This window comes from Euphorbia lathyris, chromosome 10 (assembly GCF_963576675.1).
Source record: "Euphorbia lathyris chromosome 10, ddEupLath1.1, whole genome shotgun sequence".
Lineage (NCBI taxonomy): Eukaryota > Viridiplantae > Streptophyta > Magnoliopsida > Malpighiales > Euphorbiaceae > Euphorbia > Euphorbia lathyris.
In genome coordinates, this window is record NC_088919.1 from 14,150,232 (window position 1) to 14,167,555 (window position 17,324).

The following is a 17,324-nucleotide window of genomic DNA, read 5'->3' on the forward strand; positions in this document are numbered from 1 at the left end:
GCAATAGATTTTGTTAAGGTGCAACATGAGCCATCTGTGTTTAGTTTAATCCATGGAGCCAAAGGCTTTTTATAGTGCACGAAAACCGGTTGCCGTTTGCAAATTGAGGTTACTACAGTATCAACTGTAGCATTAAAGGCCATTAAGGCAAATGTCTTAATTCTAATAATGGAGTTACCATCTATAACATGTGATCTCTCAAAACCGCTAGTGTTTCACCGCTTCCATAAAAATAAATAACCATAACGATAATAACGACTTCTTCTTCATAATAACCATGATGACTTCTTCGTTATATTTTTTACTTATATCATAATAACTATAACCACTTCTTTAAAAAAAAACCATAGCGACAACAAAAATAATGACAAAAAATACGTTTTTAACTCTCATATGATAGTTTCAAATTTCAAATTGTTGAATTAAGTAATGCAAAATATAATTTTATTTTTATTTTTTGGCATTATGTTATACATAGTAATTAATTATTTCCAACGTAATGGTCACGTAACTATATGAGTGATTTTTTTATATAAAATGATTAATTGTTTCAAAAAAATATATAAAATGATTAAAATGATTTTAGTAAAATGATTTTATTGAAAGAAAAATAAATCTAGTGGCCTTTTTAAAAATCAAGTTAAACTATAATGATCATATATGCAAATTACCAATTAGGTATGTATACAATTATCAGAATTTATAATCAATCTCAATCAACCCATAATTCAAAAATCTACCGTTACATATAAATGGATAAAATTAATTAACAAAGACTAAAATATTCTAATTATTTCGAATTTAAAAGGACTTTCCTAAAATAATAAATAAATTAAGATGTCGAAATGAAAATTTGCTGAAAAAGCAATTTGAAATTTGAAGTACTCCCGATGATTTGATATACGGCAGAAAAAAAAAGAGAGAAAGAGAAAGTCGTCAGCCATTTATATCACTCTCGTGATTCTTACCAGCATTTCTCTCTTTTTCTTCCGATGAACATATAGCCACCACCACCAACACTTCTCTGTCTTCATAATCAGCTCAGATCTCTCAATTTCTACTACTCAGTCAGGTGTTGTTTTCATTTTCAATGCATTTATGTTTCTTATCGGTTCGTATTCCCGCGCTGTTTTCCTCTATTATTGCTTAGGTCGATCTCTGGATTGTATTGTACTCTCTGTTTTTACTTCAATGTCGATCTATTGTTCTTTTTAACTGCCTTTTTGCTGTGTTCTTTCAGTTTAGATAGATCTCTACTCTTTTTCTTGCATTTTCCCCCAATTCTGGTTTGAAAAGCTAATATTATTGTCTCCATTATTATTTCCTTTTTCTCATTAGTACTCGATTAGTAATATTATTGTGTAAATATGCGTGTTGTTGCCTGGAATTTAGTAGTTCTGAGCAGATGTTAGTTTTTCTTTTTCAATGAATCCATGGAGAATAGTTGTGGCAGCTAAATGATGTTTTTCTGGAAAAGAAACAAAAATTTACTATTTGAAATGTGACGTTTTCAGTGAATTGGTCAACTTGAGTGAAATACAAGTTGATTTGCAGCAATCTATGGCACTCTCTGTTTTCACTTCAATGTCGATCTATTGTTCTTTTTAACTGCCTTTTTGCTGCGTTCTTTCAGTTTAGATAGATCTCTACTCTTTTTCTTGCATTTTCCCCCAATTCTGGTTTGAAAAGCTACTATTATTGTCTCCATTATTTTTGTTTCTCATTAGTGCTCGATTAGTAATATTATTGTGTAAATATGCGTGTTGTTGCCTGGAATTTAGTAGTTCTGAGTAGATGTTTATTTTTCTTTTTCAATGAATCCATGGAGAATAGCTGTGGCAGCTAAATGATGTTTTTCTGGAAAAGAAACAAAAAGTTACTATTTGAAATGTGACGTTTTCAGTGAATTGGTCAACTTGAGTGAAATACAAGTTGATTTGCAGCAATCTATGGCACTCTCTGTTTTCACTTCAATGTCGATCTATTGTTCTTTTTAACTGCCTTTTTGCTGCGTTCTTTCAGTTTAGATAGATCTCTACTCTTTTTCTTGCATTTTCCCCCAATTCTGGTTTGAAAAGCTACTATTATTGTCTCCATTATTTTTGTTTCTCATTAGTGCTCGATTAGTAATATTATTGTGTAAATATGCGTGTTGTTGCCTGGAATTTAGTAGTTCTGAGTAGATGTTTATTTTTCTTTTTCAATGAATCCATGGAGAATAGCTGTGGCAGCTAAATGATGTTTTTCTGGAAAAGAAACAAAAAGTTACTATTTGAAATGTGACGTTTTCAGTGAATTGGTCAACTTGAGTGAAATACAAGTTGATTTGCAGCAATCTATGGCACTCTCTGTTTTCACTTCAATGTTGATCTATTGTTCTTTTTAACTGCCTTTTTGCTTTTTATTTGGTGTTCTTTCAGTTTAGATAGATCTCTACTCTTTTTCTTGCATTTTCCCCAATTCTGGTTTGAAAAGCTAATATTATTGTCTCCATCAACTTAAGTGAAATACAATTTGGTTTGCAGCAATCTATGGCACAAAGCGTACGGACAAGTGTGTCTTCTTTTAGTTCGAGCTATGGAAATGAAGACAATCTTTTCCATACTTCTTCTTCCATTTCTAATGGGGATGGATATGACAGTGATGGCTCCAATTTTGCAACACCGTAAGTCTAATAAGTCGTTGTTTAGGCTTCTTCATTATCTCTATCGCTTGCTATGCTGTGATTTAAATAAGAGGATATGGTAGTTTAGGCTTCTTTTTCTGTATGATTTAAAGTTCATCCAAAATTTTTTTGAAGAAGAAAAAGCTGGAATCAAGTGGGTTACAATGTCAAATAACCAAGTAAATATTGTCAGTAGTGTTGAAAATAGATTATAAAGTTACTTTTGTTTTTTGGTTTTTAGCACACATGCGGTGCTTTCAGCCTCTGTTCCTGCAGAACTTGCCGGGGCAATACCATTGATTGATAAGTTTCAGGTAAATAGTTCACTTGCTGTTTATGTAACATGTGAGAAAAATGTAACTTGGAGGTTAGGATTTTTGTTATTGACTTTAATTAAATGAATTTACAATTATTATTTCTAGCTTATGATTACTTGTTTTTTCATTACCTTCCTTTTTAGGTTGAGGGATTCCTAAGGTTGATGCAGAAACAAATCCATTCCACTGGAAGACGCGGGTTCTTTTCTAAAAAATCTGTAGGCCCTCAAGTTCGGGAAAAATACACATTTGAGGACATGCTGTGTTTTCAAAAGGTGAATTGCTGCATTTATGGTACTTTGTTTACTTGTGCTCATTAAAAATTCAGGACGCTAACAGTGCTTTGTACAGGATCCTATACCAACTTCATTATTGAAAATCAATAGTGATCTAACAAGTCGTGCAATTAAATTGTTCCAAATAATTTTGAAGTACATGGGAGTTGATTCATCTGATCGAGTAGCCCCAGTAAGCTTGGATGAAAGGATTGAACTTGTCGGAAAACTATACAAGCATACGCTAAAACGAGCAGAGCTTCGAGATGAACTTTTTGCCCAGATTTCGAAGCAAACAAGGAATAATCCTGACAGGCATGTACTCTTTTATGTGGTTTATTGTATGTCTGTATATGTTTTTTAACTGCACCATCCCACTTTAATCATTAGGCTGACCTAATAATGACATTTCTATTCCATTTTTCTTACAAGCTGCCAAATGTTGATACTTTGTTGTACTCAAGATTGGTTTTACATGTCATGATGTTTTGTCCTATACTGATTCCAACATCTCTGTTGATTTCATTCTGCAGACAATACTTGATTAAAGCATGGGAGTTAATGTATTTATGTGCATCGTCCATGCCTCCTAGCAAAGACATTGGTGGATATTTATCTGAGTATGTTCACAAGGTAGCATATGGTGCAAGTACTGATTCTGAAGTCCAAGTCCTTGCTGTAAATACATTAAATGCTTTGAAACGTTCTGTCAAGGCTGGTCCTAGGCATACAATACCAGGACGTGAGGAAATAGAAGCTCTTCTAACCGGTCGAAAGCTTACTACTATAGTGTTTTTTTTGGATGAAACTTTTGAAGAAATAACATATGACATGGCAACAACAGTGTCTGATGCTGTAGAGGTACCTAAAAGCTCACTAACTTATTTGTTTTGCTTCAGTTGTACTATTACCTGTATGTTTGTATTCTAATGGATAGAAATGTAGTGAATTGAAATACTCACAATCTCAATTGGACAAGAGAAAAAGAAATGTCCAATGGGTTTTGTATATGTAGTTCAGTGTATTATGTAGAGGCTAAATTGGTACTTCCCCAAAATTTTTGAGGTTAATTCGGTAACTTATCCCATAAAGATATCATTAGATGTGATGTGGTGAGTCTTAACTATTTGTTGGATGGATACCATTTGTGGCATTTTATGATTGCATTGAAGTTCTTTTCTCAAATATTTCTCCTTTGTAATTGGGCTTGTTGAAATTTTAGATTAAACCAAATACAAATATGTCATCTTTTTAATTTGCTCCTTTTCCAGAATCAGATTTATTTTTCTTGTAACTTGCCCTTATTTTTATTTTTTATTAGCATTAACAAAGTATTTATTGATGTAATTTATACCATTTTAGGAACTTGCTGGAATAATTAAGTTGTCAGCATTCTCTAGCTTTAGTCTGTTTGAATGCCGTAAAGCTGTTACTGGTTCCAAGTCACCTGATACTGGGAGTGGTAACTATTCTTCATAGTATCAAAGTTTGCGTAATATAATGTTTGGTGGGATGGCTATCTAATGTGCTTTTTATTGTGTAGAGGAGTACATTGGATTAGATGATAATAAATATATTGGGGATTTATTGGTTGAATTCAAGGCAGCCAAGGATCGAAGCAAAGGAGAGATTTTGCATTGCAAATTGATATTCAAGAAAAAGCTATTTCGGGAGTCTGATGAAGCTGTCATAGACCCTATGTTCGTGCAGTTATCATATGTTCAAGTATGTAAAGTAGTCCTGAAGTATTATTAAAATATATTTATACAATTTTGGAATAAAAATAATCTATGCTCCTTTCTAAAGCTTAAATTAATATCCGATTTCTACATTTCTTGATGCGTGGCTATTCTGATGCAGTTGCAACATGACTATATATTGGGCAATTATCCTGTTGGAAGAGATGATGCTGCACAATTATCTGCGTTGCAAATTTTGGTAGAGATTGGATTTGTTGGGAGCCCTGAAACATGCACGTATGTGGTTCTATTCCCTTGTCTATCTTGAGACCATGCCATTTAAATTTCCAACATTGCATTAAGCTTTTTACTTGCATTTCTCATACTTGCCAAGTATTTTGGATTTTGCATTTCTTTTTGAGTTTGATAATTTGAATAAACATTTCACAGTGATTGGACTTCGCTCCTTGAACGATTTCTACCAAGACAAATTGCGATTACTCGAGCAAAACGGGAATGGGAGTCGGATATTCTTTCTCGTTACCATTCAATGGTTAGGATTCGAGTTTCTTCATAGTTAATTATTGAAATTATCTACCATGACCTATTGTTCCTACATATATTTATTTCTTGTAAGAGTACATTTTCTTCAATTTTCTAACAAAACTTATGATTGCTAAAACATCTAATTCTAAACTTTCTGCTCTTGGAATTTGGTACAAATTTTTTCTTCATTTGTGCTGATTAACATATTCTCAATATGTTTGATATTTTTATTTGTCACTCACCAGTCCCTTTCTTTTAAGTTTGAGAGATAATGGCTCCTTTGGTTGCGTTGAAGATGCCTTTCATTTGTTCAATTTTCATTTCTCTTTATAATGTGCCATTAAATTGTTATTAATTTATTTATCATTCATTTTATTGGAAGAGATTATATGAGTTCGACTCTCTCAAAGCTGCAACAACCACAATTAATATAAACTATTATGAGTGTCTAAAATCCCAGCAAACAGTTTTATTGCTCTTTATATAATCTTCAGTCAAATCTCAAAATGATGCTAGTTTTTGTCTTCAATAAGATATCTAAATACTTCCATATTTATATATTTAAAGTAGGACATCCTCTATTACTTGTGCTCACCACCATATAGTACTTCCTCTGTGCTAGATTAAGCACATTCTGTTTTGTTCCAGCTTCTAATAACAAGGCTTCTTATCCACTTTATTCCTTTTTTAGATTAAAATCGGTAATCTTATGATACTTATAATTCTTAACATGGAATACGTTACATAAAATTTCCCCTATTTCATTTTCTTTGTACTAATAGATTCCTTTATACTAATGGTGATTTGGATTAGTTAGATTTGAGCTGTTAAAATCTTAATTAATCAAACTTGGTGCTATCCGAATAAAAATCCATTTTCAGCTTTTTAGAACTTCTTTTTATTGTTGAGAGATGCAAATTTATGCTTAGGTTGTTCCATGATATGACTTTTTCTTCAACATGGACTCAGCATACTGGACCCCTTTTTCAAATTCTCTAACTATGAAAAGTTAATAGTACCCGTCATTTTATATTTGCTACTTTTTTGTTTGACATATGCATCTATATTCATACTCACTAGAATTTTTTCTTTTATATCTACTTTTTTTTTTGGTATTAGGAACATCTAACAAAAGACGATGCAAGACAACAATTCTTGCGAATACTAAGGACACTTCCTTATGGTAATTCAGTTTTCTTCAGTGTTCGCAAGATTGATGATCCTATTGGACTTCTGCCAGGGCGGATTATCTTGGGCATTAACAAGCGAGGGGTGAGACTTAAACTTGTACATTTACATTCGGTCCCTTTGAAACATACAAAGTGGTCTACATTTTGAATTTCTTTTCACACATTAAATCATCTGAATACTAGACATTGATTTTGTTTGCTTGTTGTCTTGTAGGTGCATTTTTTCCGCCCAGTTCCAAAAGAATACTTGCATTCGGCTGAGTTAAGGGACATAATGCAATTTGGAAGCAGTAATACTGCTGTGTTTTTTAAGATGAGAGTTGCAGGTGTTCTTCATATCTTCCAATTTGAGACTAAGCAGGTTAAACAATTATTGTACCACCCTATGTGTTGCTTTTCTGAAATTTGATTTTGTATGCTGAAGTATTCGAAATTTTAAAATTCCTTATTTTTTTCAGGGAGAAGAAATTTGTGTTGCTCTTCAAACACATATAAACGATGTCATGTTGCGTCGCTACTCCAAGGCTAGGTCTGCTGCAACTGTCCTAGTTAATGGAGATCTTCCTAGCAATGTTAAGCCTTCTAATGTGGAAATGAATGAGAAACGAGTGCAGGAATTGTCTAAGAGTATCGAGGAAGCTCAAAAAAACATTGATCAAGTAAGGATGAAATGAAAACAAATTTGGAACAAATTTGCGTCCATGCAAATTTGAAGCATAAACATGGCTTAATCATGTCTTCTGCTGGATACATGCGTAGATATATAGATTTTAGGAAAACCTTTAATGTTATATAAGAGATGGGATAGAAAAGTTTGTGTTTCTGAAAATAGAATCCTCGAAAATGAATCTAGTTGTCTATGTATGCACTGTCATGGTTCTGTCTCTCTTTCTTCATTTTTATATTTTTTTAGGGCTTGGTGTTTAGTTCGAACAGAATTTTGTGGACTCATATGGCTGGTCTTTGTCATACTATTCTTACATTGCCTTGACTTAATGTTTATTTGTCTTGGCTTAGGTCAAGTTATCAAGTAATTGTGAATCAACTTTGCATTTACATATTAGGTTATGATATTTGTGTTTGGAATCTAACTTCCTATTCCAGTTAGGTCTAGTGATTGTGTTATGAACATGAGTTTGGGATCTTGTTATGGGACCTTGCACCCTAAAATCCTCTAGGAAAGAATGCTTAAAAGTCTTACTTCCCTTACCTATCTTGTTGAAATGGTTAGGAGCTCGTTAAGAGAGAACCCCACGATCTCAGAATTGTTAGGAGCTCGTTAAGGAAGAACTCTGCTATCTCTTAAGGTTTTAATCGAATTTTCAACTGATGCTATTTTATTAGTAATCCCCCCTTTAAATAGAAGATACAGAATTGCAGAATAGGAATAATGCTAGCTAGGGCTGCATAGGCAGCAATTGATTAGGAATAGGAAATAATGCATGACTCCTAATTAGGACTCTAAAAATCAATAGTAATTAGGACTCTAAACCATAACAGCTTGTTCATGACATTAGGGCTGCATAGGCAGCAATTGATTAGGAATAGGAAATAACAACTAATTAGGAAAAGAGAATAACCACTATTAATGCATGAATCCTAAATAGACAGAAACTACTATAAAAAAAAGGGCGGCCCGGTCGCACTACGCGTCCCCGCTGAGCGAGGGTCCGGGGAGGGGTCCCACCACAAGGGTGTACTGGGGGCAAGCCTTCCCCTGCCAATTATTTGGCAAGAGGCCGCTCCTAAGACTCGAAACTACTATAACTGCAACAAATCCTAGTTGGAAACTAATTAATGCATGACTCCTAATTAGGACTCTAAACCATAACAGCTTGTTCATGACATTAGGGCTGCATAGGCAGCAATTGATTAGGAATAGGAAATAACAACTAATTAGGAAAAGAGAATAACCACTATTAATGCATGAATCCTAAATAGACAGAAACTACTATATACTGAAACAAATCCTAGATGGAAACTAGTTAATGCACGACTCCTAATTAGGACTCTAAAACATAATACTAATTAGGATTCTAAACAGCAACAACTCCGTTCATGATATTGCCTTCCCCTTCGAAAATGCGCTTGAAATTCTAGTGATTGTTCACTTCAAGTCTAGCAGTTGTCATTATATGAAAGTTCTTTCAAAGAATAAAATATTTGTCACGTATCTTCTTTGCTTGAAAATTGTAAAAGAGATTAACGAGTTAAACATATTATTCTAGTTAACTGAAGAATTGCATGAGAAGCAAAGTCAAGAAGTGAAATTGCTAGAAGAATTGGAAAGCCTAAAAGATACCTTGAGATTTGAAAAGCAACGCTCTTCAGAAGTTTCTCATGATCGTGATAGCCTTAGATCAATGTGTGCTCAAAAGGATTCAGCTCTTCAAGTTAGTATAACTAGTTTTGTGGCCCAAACTATTTTTTAGTAATTTTATCTATTTATTATAGCATTGATTTGCACATCCAGACTGCATTGTTGGAGAAGCGGAACATTGAAATAAGGTTGGCTACTCTTGGTAATCTAGCTGCAGAAACTAATGCCAAAAAAGACTTGCAAGGGACTAATAATCAGGTAAAATATTCAATTATGTGTTTCCTATCGGGGTATATCTTTTCTTATTTATAAATATCAGATTGGCTTAACAATTATTTTGGATAATGCATTATTTAGATGCTGATTAAACTTCAAGGTGAACTGAAACTGCGAAATGAAGAGTTACATACAGCGAAAGAAAGTACGAAAAGATTGACAGATGAAAAAGTATCTCTCGAAGAAAAGCTTTTGATGCTTGAGAAGAAACTTCAAGAGGTTATCATAAATTCTTAAATTTTATTCAACAATTTATTGCTCATTCATGTAATATATCGTTTTGATTTCTATCTTGGTTTTACATACAGAAGGAATTTGTTGATAACAGTTTTGAGCAAGAAAGAAAAACATTAAAGTTTCGTGTGATTGAACTTGAAAAGAAGGTTGAAGGGCTTAAAAAAGAATTAGCTGCTTCTGAATCAACACTTGCGCTTAGGAACGCTGATTTGGAAGCATTGCAAAATAATTTGAAGGAACTAGAGGAACTCAGGGAAATGAAAGAGGTGTGTATTATGTATATTTTCTTCAATGAAAGTATTTCATTGTTTAATTTTCATATGAACTGGTTTCATAAATTGATCACCTAACTAGTGTTATGTGCTGTTAGGACATTGATAGAAAGAATGAGCAAACTGCTTCTATCTTGAAGATGCAAGGAGCCCAACTTGCTGAGCTTGAAGTACTTTACAAAGAAGAACAAGTATTGAGGAAGCGTTATTTTAATACAATAGAAGGTAATCTTGTTGAAATTTAGTATCCTGTATGTTTGGAAAAAAACTAGGAAGCACCGACAGTTCTAGGAGATTAACGTATGAGAGTTGGACACTCCATGGACAGGCACCCGACACTCCAAAATAAGTGTCCCCACTTTTTCTTTGCTTTTTTAATGGGGACACTTCGGGGACACTTTTGGGGCACTTTGGGGGACACAGTTATAAGTTAATTAAGTAGAATAGGGGTATTTTTTAATACTTTTACAAAAATTAGGGGTTAATATATACAAAAATGAAATAAAACCCTAATAAAGACAGAAATCAAAATCTAATGACAAGAATATAGCAGTCTCTAAGTGGCATAATGTGAATAAAGTAGATAAAAAGAAGGCTCAAATAATGGGGTTTAAATTGGTCAAATCCTATTATGCAATGAATTTCACTCATAGTTCTTTTGGAAGCTCATATTACCATGTCCTTAAATTAAATCAACAAATGGGGCTGCCAAGAATCGAACCCTAGACCACTTGGTCAGACTAGCTCTAATACCATGTCATGGAACCAATTGAACTAAAAGTAGTTAAAGGTCCATTTCATATTAATATCTGACATTATCCAACACTTATTTAAATTGGGTGTTTCAACCTGTGCTCTTTATCTATCAATTAAGAAGCTCAATGTTTCATCAATTTTCTTCCTTAATATATCCATTTATTGGTATGACTAACATACAATACAACTTTTGATTTAGATATGAAAGGAAAGATCAGGGTCTTTTGTCGCTTAAGACCTTTGAGTGACAAAGAGATTGCTGAAAGGGACAAAGATATTGTAGCAAGTACAGATGAATTTACAGTTGAGCATCCATGGAAAGATGATAAAGCAAAACAACATATATATGATCGTGTATTTGATGGAAATTCCACCCAAGATGAAGTTTTTGAAGATACGAGAGTAAGTTTGTTCTTTTGTTATGTTTTTAACATAAGTTTTTTTTTGCCCCCAATACACCCTTGTGGTGGAACCCCTCCCCGGATCCTCGCTTAGCGGGGACGCGTAGTGGACCGGCCGCCCTTTATGGAATTGAGAGATTACCAATTCGTTCAACGCAATCATTTTTTCCCTTCACTATTATGCAGTATTTGGTTCAATCTGCTATGGATGGGTACAACGTTTGTATTTTTGCTTATGGCCAAACTGGTTCGGGAAAGACGTTTACAATATATGGCGGTCAAGACAATCCTGGACTCACACCAAGAGCTACATCTGAACTTTTTAAAATAATAAGGCGCGATAGCAAGAAGTTCTCATTTTCTCTAAAGGTAACTGGATTTTTTTTTTTTTTTTTTTTCAATATAAGGTAATCGGATTTGAATGGTGATTGTTGCACTTCTGCTCAACTGACATTTTTGTTTCTAATTTAATGGTCTCATTAAAGTTACTCCAGGGTAATAGTTTCCTTGTTCTGCTTATTCATGTAGACTTACTGTTTCTTCCATTAGTGCTTGTAGTTGTAATTTGCGTTTTATCCGTTGGTTAGGCTCATAATTTGAGCGAACCAAATAAAGGTAACTACTTTTTTCATATGTGTCAAGGAACCAATTGATAGTTTATGTCTAAGAATAGCTTTTATTATTGTCTCTGAGACACTCACTCGCACGAATTTCTCTGGGCTTGAAGTGTGCACAACATAGACTCATCCTACCATATGTTGATATCCACCAATAAATGGGTTTCCATGATTTGAACCCTCGGCCATTTCGTCTGAGAGGCTCTAATATCTTGCCAATGAACCAATTGAACTAAAAGTTTAAACTGATATTTAAGGTCCATGAATAGCTTTTATTATTATCTCCGACAATATGCAAGTGTGCTTGTTTGTGTTTTCTGCATTAAGTTTCATGGTCAAATAGTTGATGTTTAATAGTACAATCTTGCAGGCATATATGGTGGAGTTGTACCAAGATACACTTGTGGATCTTTTATTGCCAAAAAATGTAAAGCCTTTGAAATTGGACATCAAAAAAGACTCAAAGGTGAATGTTCTTTTACCCGGAATTTTTATTATGAAGATAATTGTTCTAAATTAGGTTAATCTGTTTGAGTTAATATTAATTTTTTTTTTTTAATCTCAACATTGTGGTGTTTAGGGTATGGTATCTGTAGAAAACGTGACAGTCGTGTCAATCTCAACGTTCGACGAGTTACAAAATATTATTCAAAGAGGATCCGAGAGGCGACATATTTCTGGAACTAATATGAACCAAGAAAGTTCAAGATCTCATTTGATACTTTCTATTGTCATTGAGAGTACAAACCTCCAGTCTCAATCAGTTGCAAAGGGAAAGGTATCCATGAATTCTATTCTATATTTGCTATGATAATATCATAGTTGTCAAATCGAGATTCGACTTGTGAATCGAAATCCTATTTTGTGAATTGTGACTCGTGAATCGAACTGAATCGTAAGATTAAGTTCAAATTCATAATATTATAAAAATAGAAGTCAAAATATTATTGATTATTGTATAATTTTCACATGCACATTAATGACCATGTAAATTTGGTCATTCACCGTTAGATCTAGGCTTATTAAATCTAAGCTGTAGTATGCTTTCAATCTTCACCCTAGGATTCTAATAAGCCTAGATCTATCGGTGAATGACCAAATACTACATGGTCATTAAAGTCCATGTGAACAGAACCGATCAATTATTAGTTTAGAAATGCAATTTTAATGTAAAAAAAAAAATCATATCAACCAAGTACTTAAAATTCAAATGTAATGCAAATGCAATCCCAATTCTGTTTAATAACTTAGTAGAGATGAAGAGTTTGAATTTCTGACTGTTTTTTTTGCCTTGTTGTCAACTTGATAACGACGGAATGAAGCTAGTTTTAGTTGATAACTTAATAAATAACAATCGGACTAGAGAAGAGTGAGTTTAGTTGTTAGTGTTGTTTAAGTTTTTGATGAATGGAGATGGAGATCCGCCTTGAAATAGAGCTGAATCGTATGGTTCGAATGGGAATCGTAAGATTCTATTATAATTTAGATTCGCTAGATTCGACTCGAAATAAAGCTGAATTGAATTGAATCGTAAGATCGAATCGGGAATCGTAAGATTCTAACACTATGGATAATATTGATATAACATCGTAAAAAGACGTAATGCTATATAAATATGAATTGAAATTAGAGCATGGCATGAATCTTATTCTATTTATTTAGTTTGGAACTTTAATTCTATATGAATATAACCCGTTGTTGATATCGTATGCAGTTAAGTTTCGTGGACCTTGCCGGCTCAGAAAGAATTAAGAAATCACGTTCCACCGGCAATCAACTAAAGGAAGCTCAAAGTATTAACAAGTCTCTTTCAGCACTCGGAGATGTCATTAGTGCATTATCGACCGGCGGTCAGCATATACCTTACAGAAATCACAAGTTAACAATGTTAATGAGTGATTCAATTGGTGGTAATGCTAAGACACTTATGTTCGTAAACGTCTCACCCGCCGAATCAAATATAGACGAAACATATAATTCCTTGACGTACGTTTTCATTTACTTCTATCAATATGATGTTATATAGCAAGCAGTTTTAGATTTCATGACCTTACTTTACACTCTTTTAGGTATGCGTCAAGAGTTCGATCAATTGTAAACGATCCGAGCAAAAATGTTTCGTCGAAAGAGATAGCTCGATTGAAGAAGTTGGTTGCTTATTGGAAGGAACAAGCAGGAAGGAGGGGAGATGATGAAGAATATGAAGAGATTCAAGACGAACGGCCGACGAAAGAAAAGGCGGACGGACGACAATGACGTGTTTATTTTGTTAGTTGAGGTAAAGTGAAATTCTTTTGGCATTAACAACTGTGAAGAGGAGGAGGAACTTGGTTGGGTTGCTCATTTTGATATGAATGCATCATTCCAATATCTAGTTGTAATGTTTATACACAAAACAAAGGTCTTTAGGTTGTATAGTTAGGAAGGAAGGAAGGAAGGTGTGTATATATTTTTCTTACTTGTTCATTGGTATCAAAATCTTGACATGGAATTTATGAATTTTATTTTTTTTGTAAAATCAGAATCTATTTGGATCTGATATGGGCAACTGGGCCGAGATTAACATTACCCGTGATGGGTATGGAAATACCCTCAGGGTACCTGGTACCCGATATATATTTGACGGATAACGTGTAATGGATACCCAGTACTTGTCTATTATCCGTCATAACTCCTTTATATATTAAAAAGATATTATTGTTTTTAGATGTAAGATGTGAGATTCCCATACTCGTTATATGTTCGATTTTTAGGTGAATGATTTATGGATAATTTATTAAATTATGCTTTGTTAAATTTGTAATATTTTTTGTTTTATGTGTTGATTCTTAATGGGTAAGGATACATGCGGGTACCCGCGAATTAAATGAGACGAGTATGAGATGCAAAAATAAGATGCGGGATTCCCATACACGTTATCCGTTCAATTTTTACGTGAATGATTTATGGATTATTTATTAAATTTATGCTATGTCAAATTTGTAATATTTTTTGTTTTATATATTGATTCTTAACGGATAAGGATACCTTCGCGAATTAGATTTGGAAAAACATGTCTGTATCAAACTGATGCATACAAACATCAATTAATGTTTGGATTGAAGATGTCTTAAATGGCAAACTTTATTATGTCAAACGGACATACGGTGCAAAGGTTGGAAAAGACAACCAAAACTATTCAATATTTTCCCATAGAATGGAGACATAACAAAATCGGATCTTAACAATGTGGTGCCATTTCATCAAAAAAAAAAAAAAAAAAACAATGTGGTGCCTAATTTCATTAGATTTGGAAAAGCATGTTAAGAAGAATAGATAAAATTGTGGGTTGCTAAATCAACGCCCAAATTTCTTATCACCCACCATTTCCATTTGAATGTTTTTGTCATTTTCATAATTTTGATCAAAAACAAAATTCTCTCTCCAAAATCATAAATCCGAACAATAATAATTGAAATTATGAAAATAATTGATGTGTGACAATCCGAATCCCGGAAATGGATGATTGCAAGTCGGAAGCATTACAATTTACGCTTTTTTTTTATCAAAGAACTCATGAAAATAATATATATGTTTTTTATGATGATTTTGCATTTTTCGTCACAAAAAATTAAACGATTTAGTATTTTTCGTCACTAAAAATTTTATGATTTTACACCGGTCAAAAGTTGGCCTAAACGGATGCGGCATCCGTTCCCGCCATGGGTTTTGTGGATGCCGCATCTGTTTAGGCCAAATTTTGGCCGATTCTCTAAAAAAAAATCAATTTTGATTTTTTTTTTTTATGAAAAGGGTAAAATTGTCCAAATGGGGACGGTGATAAGTAATTTATGGACGGTAAATAGTAATACTATTACCCATAAAATTATTTATAATTTTTGAATAGATTGATTTGATGATTTTAGGAAAGTAGAGACGCACTTGATTTTGGATTTTCGATGTATAGATTAGGGTAAGGTTATCAAATGCACATCCACCCGACTGCTCGGATTAGGAACCAATCTGATTTTCGATCTGAGTTTTGTTGGATTTATCAATTTTGAACAACCTGATAAGAACCAAAGTCAAGTTAGGACTTGAAATGACCCTTTTTTTAAATTTATTGAAAAAAGATAAAAAAAAAAAGATTTTGGATGTATAGATTAAGGCAAGATTGTCAAGCTCAGACCGAACATGACCACATCGACCAGGTCTTTGATCGTGGGTAGCTCGTTAATTAGTTCATACATAAAATTACACTTGCTTTGGGCGTACTAGCCCTGTGGAACGCTGGTGGGATTCAACTCCAAAGTTCTGCTATAGTCTTCTCAGGAATAATGAATGCGTCCGGATCCTATATCGGTTTGTATAGTTTTTTTGTTTTCTTTGGTTACCCCTGTATGAACTCTTTTTCTTCTCTTTTATGATATTTGGGTTGCGCTTTTGTGGTCTATAAGGTGCTAACCTCATTAATGTTCACGGACATTATAATCAAACTTGCTGATTAATTTGTTCATGAACCTATAATCGAGTCGTAAGTTTTCTAACCGGCCTTAGCCGAACACCGAAACGCTCGGATCATTCACAGTCCTACTTCCACCACCATTTCCATTATTATACTTTCTTCTTTTGCCATGACTGTGTTTGTCTGCTTAAAGAGGGGCCTAAACAACTTTTATCTTCTTCTCACCGAACATGATGATTTCAGCCTGTTTTGTCTTACTTGACTAAACTTCTACACCATTGTCGGATGAATCAGAGCATCATACTACAAATATTTCGACACAGATCCGATCAGAAACATAAAAAATGGAGAAAATCGTGCCTACCATAGATCTCCAAGACTTTCCTGCACAATATCACCACCTGAGAACCGCAAGCGAAGAATGGGGCTGTTTCAGACTCGTTAATCACAAAATCCCCAATTCTCTCATGTCGGAGATGAAAATTGTAGTCAGATCTCTACTAGATCTTCCAATCGAAATCAAACGCCGCAACTCCGATGTAATTGCCGGTAGCGGCTACATGGCGCCATCTCAGGTCAATCCTCTTTAGGAAGCGTTAGGTCTATACGACATGGGATCCTCCGAAGCCATTGAAATCCAAAGGGTGTTGTTAAAAGATAGCCTCAATTTCCCACCTCCTACCTCATAAAAAGGATGAAAATACCTTTGAGATTTTAGGGTGTAAAATGGTGGATTTTTTCCTCTCCCGTCACGCGGACGTGAAGAAATCACGCCTCACCTTGTGGTAAGGCGTGTGTATATCACACCTCACCACTAGGTGAGGTGTGATAGCCTCACGCCAGTGTGGCTGTTGGGAAAAAAAAGTTATATTAAGTGTATGATTTAGGGTGTTTGTTGCGGAATAGACGGTTTATTGCGGATTACTCGGATTATATGGTTTATTGCGGATTAACCTTTTAGAAATAAAAATTAACAACATTAACACTAAAATTAATTAATAAACACAAAATATTACATATAATTACAAAAGTGTTAAAATGTGTTAAAAAAACATAAGTTCTAGTAAATAACAACATATATCACTTTGCCCGGCGCCACTCGTCCATAAACTCATCCATATCTCTCATAATAAGTGGACCCTCCTCATCATGTCGCTCGGCTACCGATCGCTGAGTGATACGCCTCAAACGGCTAACCCACTGCAGAAAAATAAATATTAGAAAACAAACATATGTAAACCAATAATAAATAACAAAATAATAATAAACTTACATATTCGTTGTTGGAGCGAGCATGTCGGACCGGCCCATCCCGAGGGGCATGAAGGA

At 34.0% G+C, this 17,324-nt stretch overlaps 1 protein-coding gene across 2 annotated transcripts; it reads left to right on the forward strand.

The window, feature by feature from the left end:
* The first annotated feature begins 868 nt into the window (after nt 1-868).
* On the forward strand, nt 869-14,046 carry LOC136208810 (kinesin-like protein KIN-14E). 2 transcript variants are annotated; one of them, XM_066000056.1, is made up of 24 exons: nt 869-1,072; nt 2,526-2,665; nt 2,907-2,979; nt 3,126-3,257; nt 3,334-3,572; nt 3,791-4,118; nt 4,620-4,719; nt 4,801-4,982; nt 5,118-5,233; nt 5,387-5,489; nt 6,602-6,754; nt 6,887-7,033; nt 7,131-7,331; nt 8,901-9,065; nt 9,146-9,250; nt 9,350-9,487; nt 9,580-9,771; nt 9,876-10,002; nt 10,733-10,935; nt 11,121-11,303; nt 11,922-12,017; nt 12,132-12,329; nt 13,266-13,537; nt 13,621-14,046. In XM_066000056.1, the coding sequence occupies exons 2-24, from the start codon at nt 2,532-2,534 to the stop codon at nt 13,805-13,807; spliced, it is 3,774 nt and encodes a 1,257-aa protein (XP_065856128.1). In that variant the 5' UTR covers nt 869-1,072; nt 2,526-2,531; the 3' UTR covers nt 13,808-14,046. The 2 variants fall into 2 exon arrangements, with proteins under 2 accessions (XP_065856128.1, XP_065856126.1); XM_066000054.1 differs by having other exon boundaries at nt 870-1,072; nt 9,577-9,771.
* The last annotated feature ends 3,278 nt before the right edge of the window (nt 14,047-17,324 follow it).

Excerpts from the sequence above, each read along its gene's own strand:
- LOC136208810 (XM_066000054.1), top strand. The coding sequence starts at position 2,532 with ATGGCACAAAGCGTACGGACAAGTGTGTCTTCTTTTAGTTCGAGCTAT. Across the intron at positions 9,488-9,576 it reads TTGAGAAGAAACTTCAAGAG|AAGGAATTTGTTGATAACAG; the intron begins GTTATCATAAAT and ends TTTTACATACAG. Across the intron at positions 13,538-13,620 it reads GAAACATATAATTCCTTGAC|GTATGCGTCAAGAGTTCGAT; the intron begins GTACGTTTTCAT and ends ACACTCTTTTAG.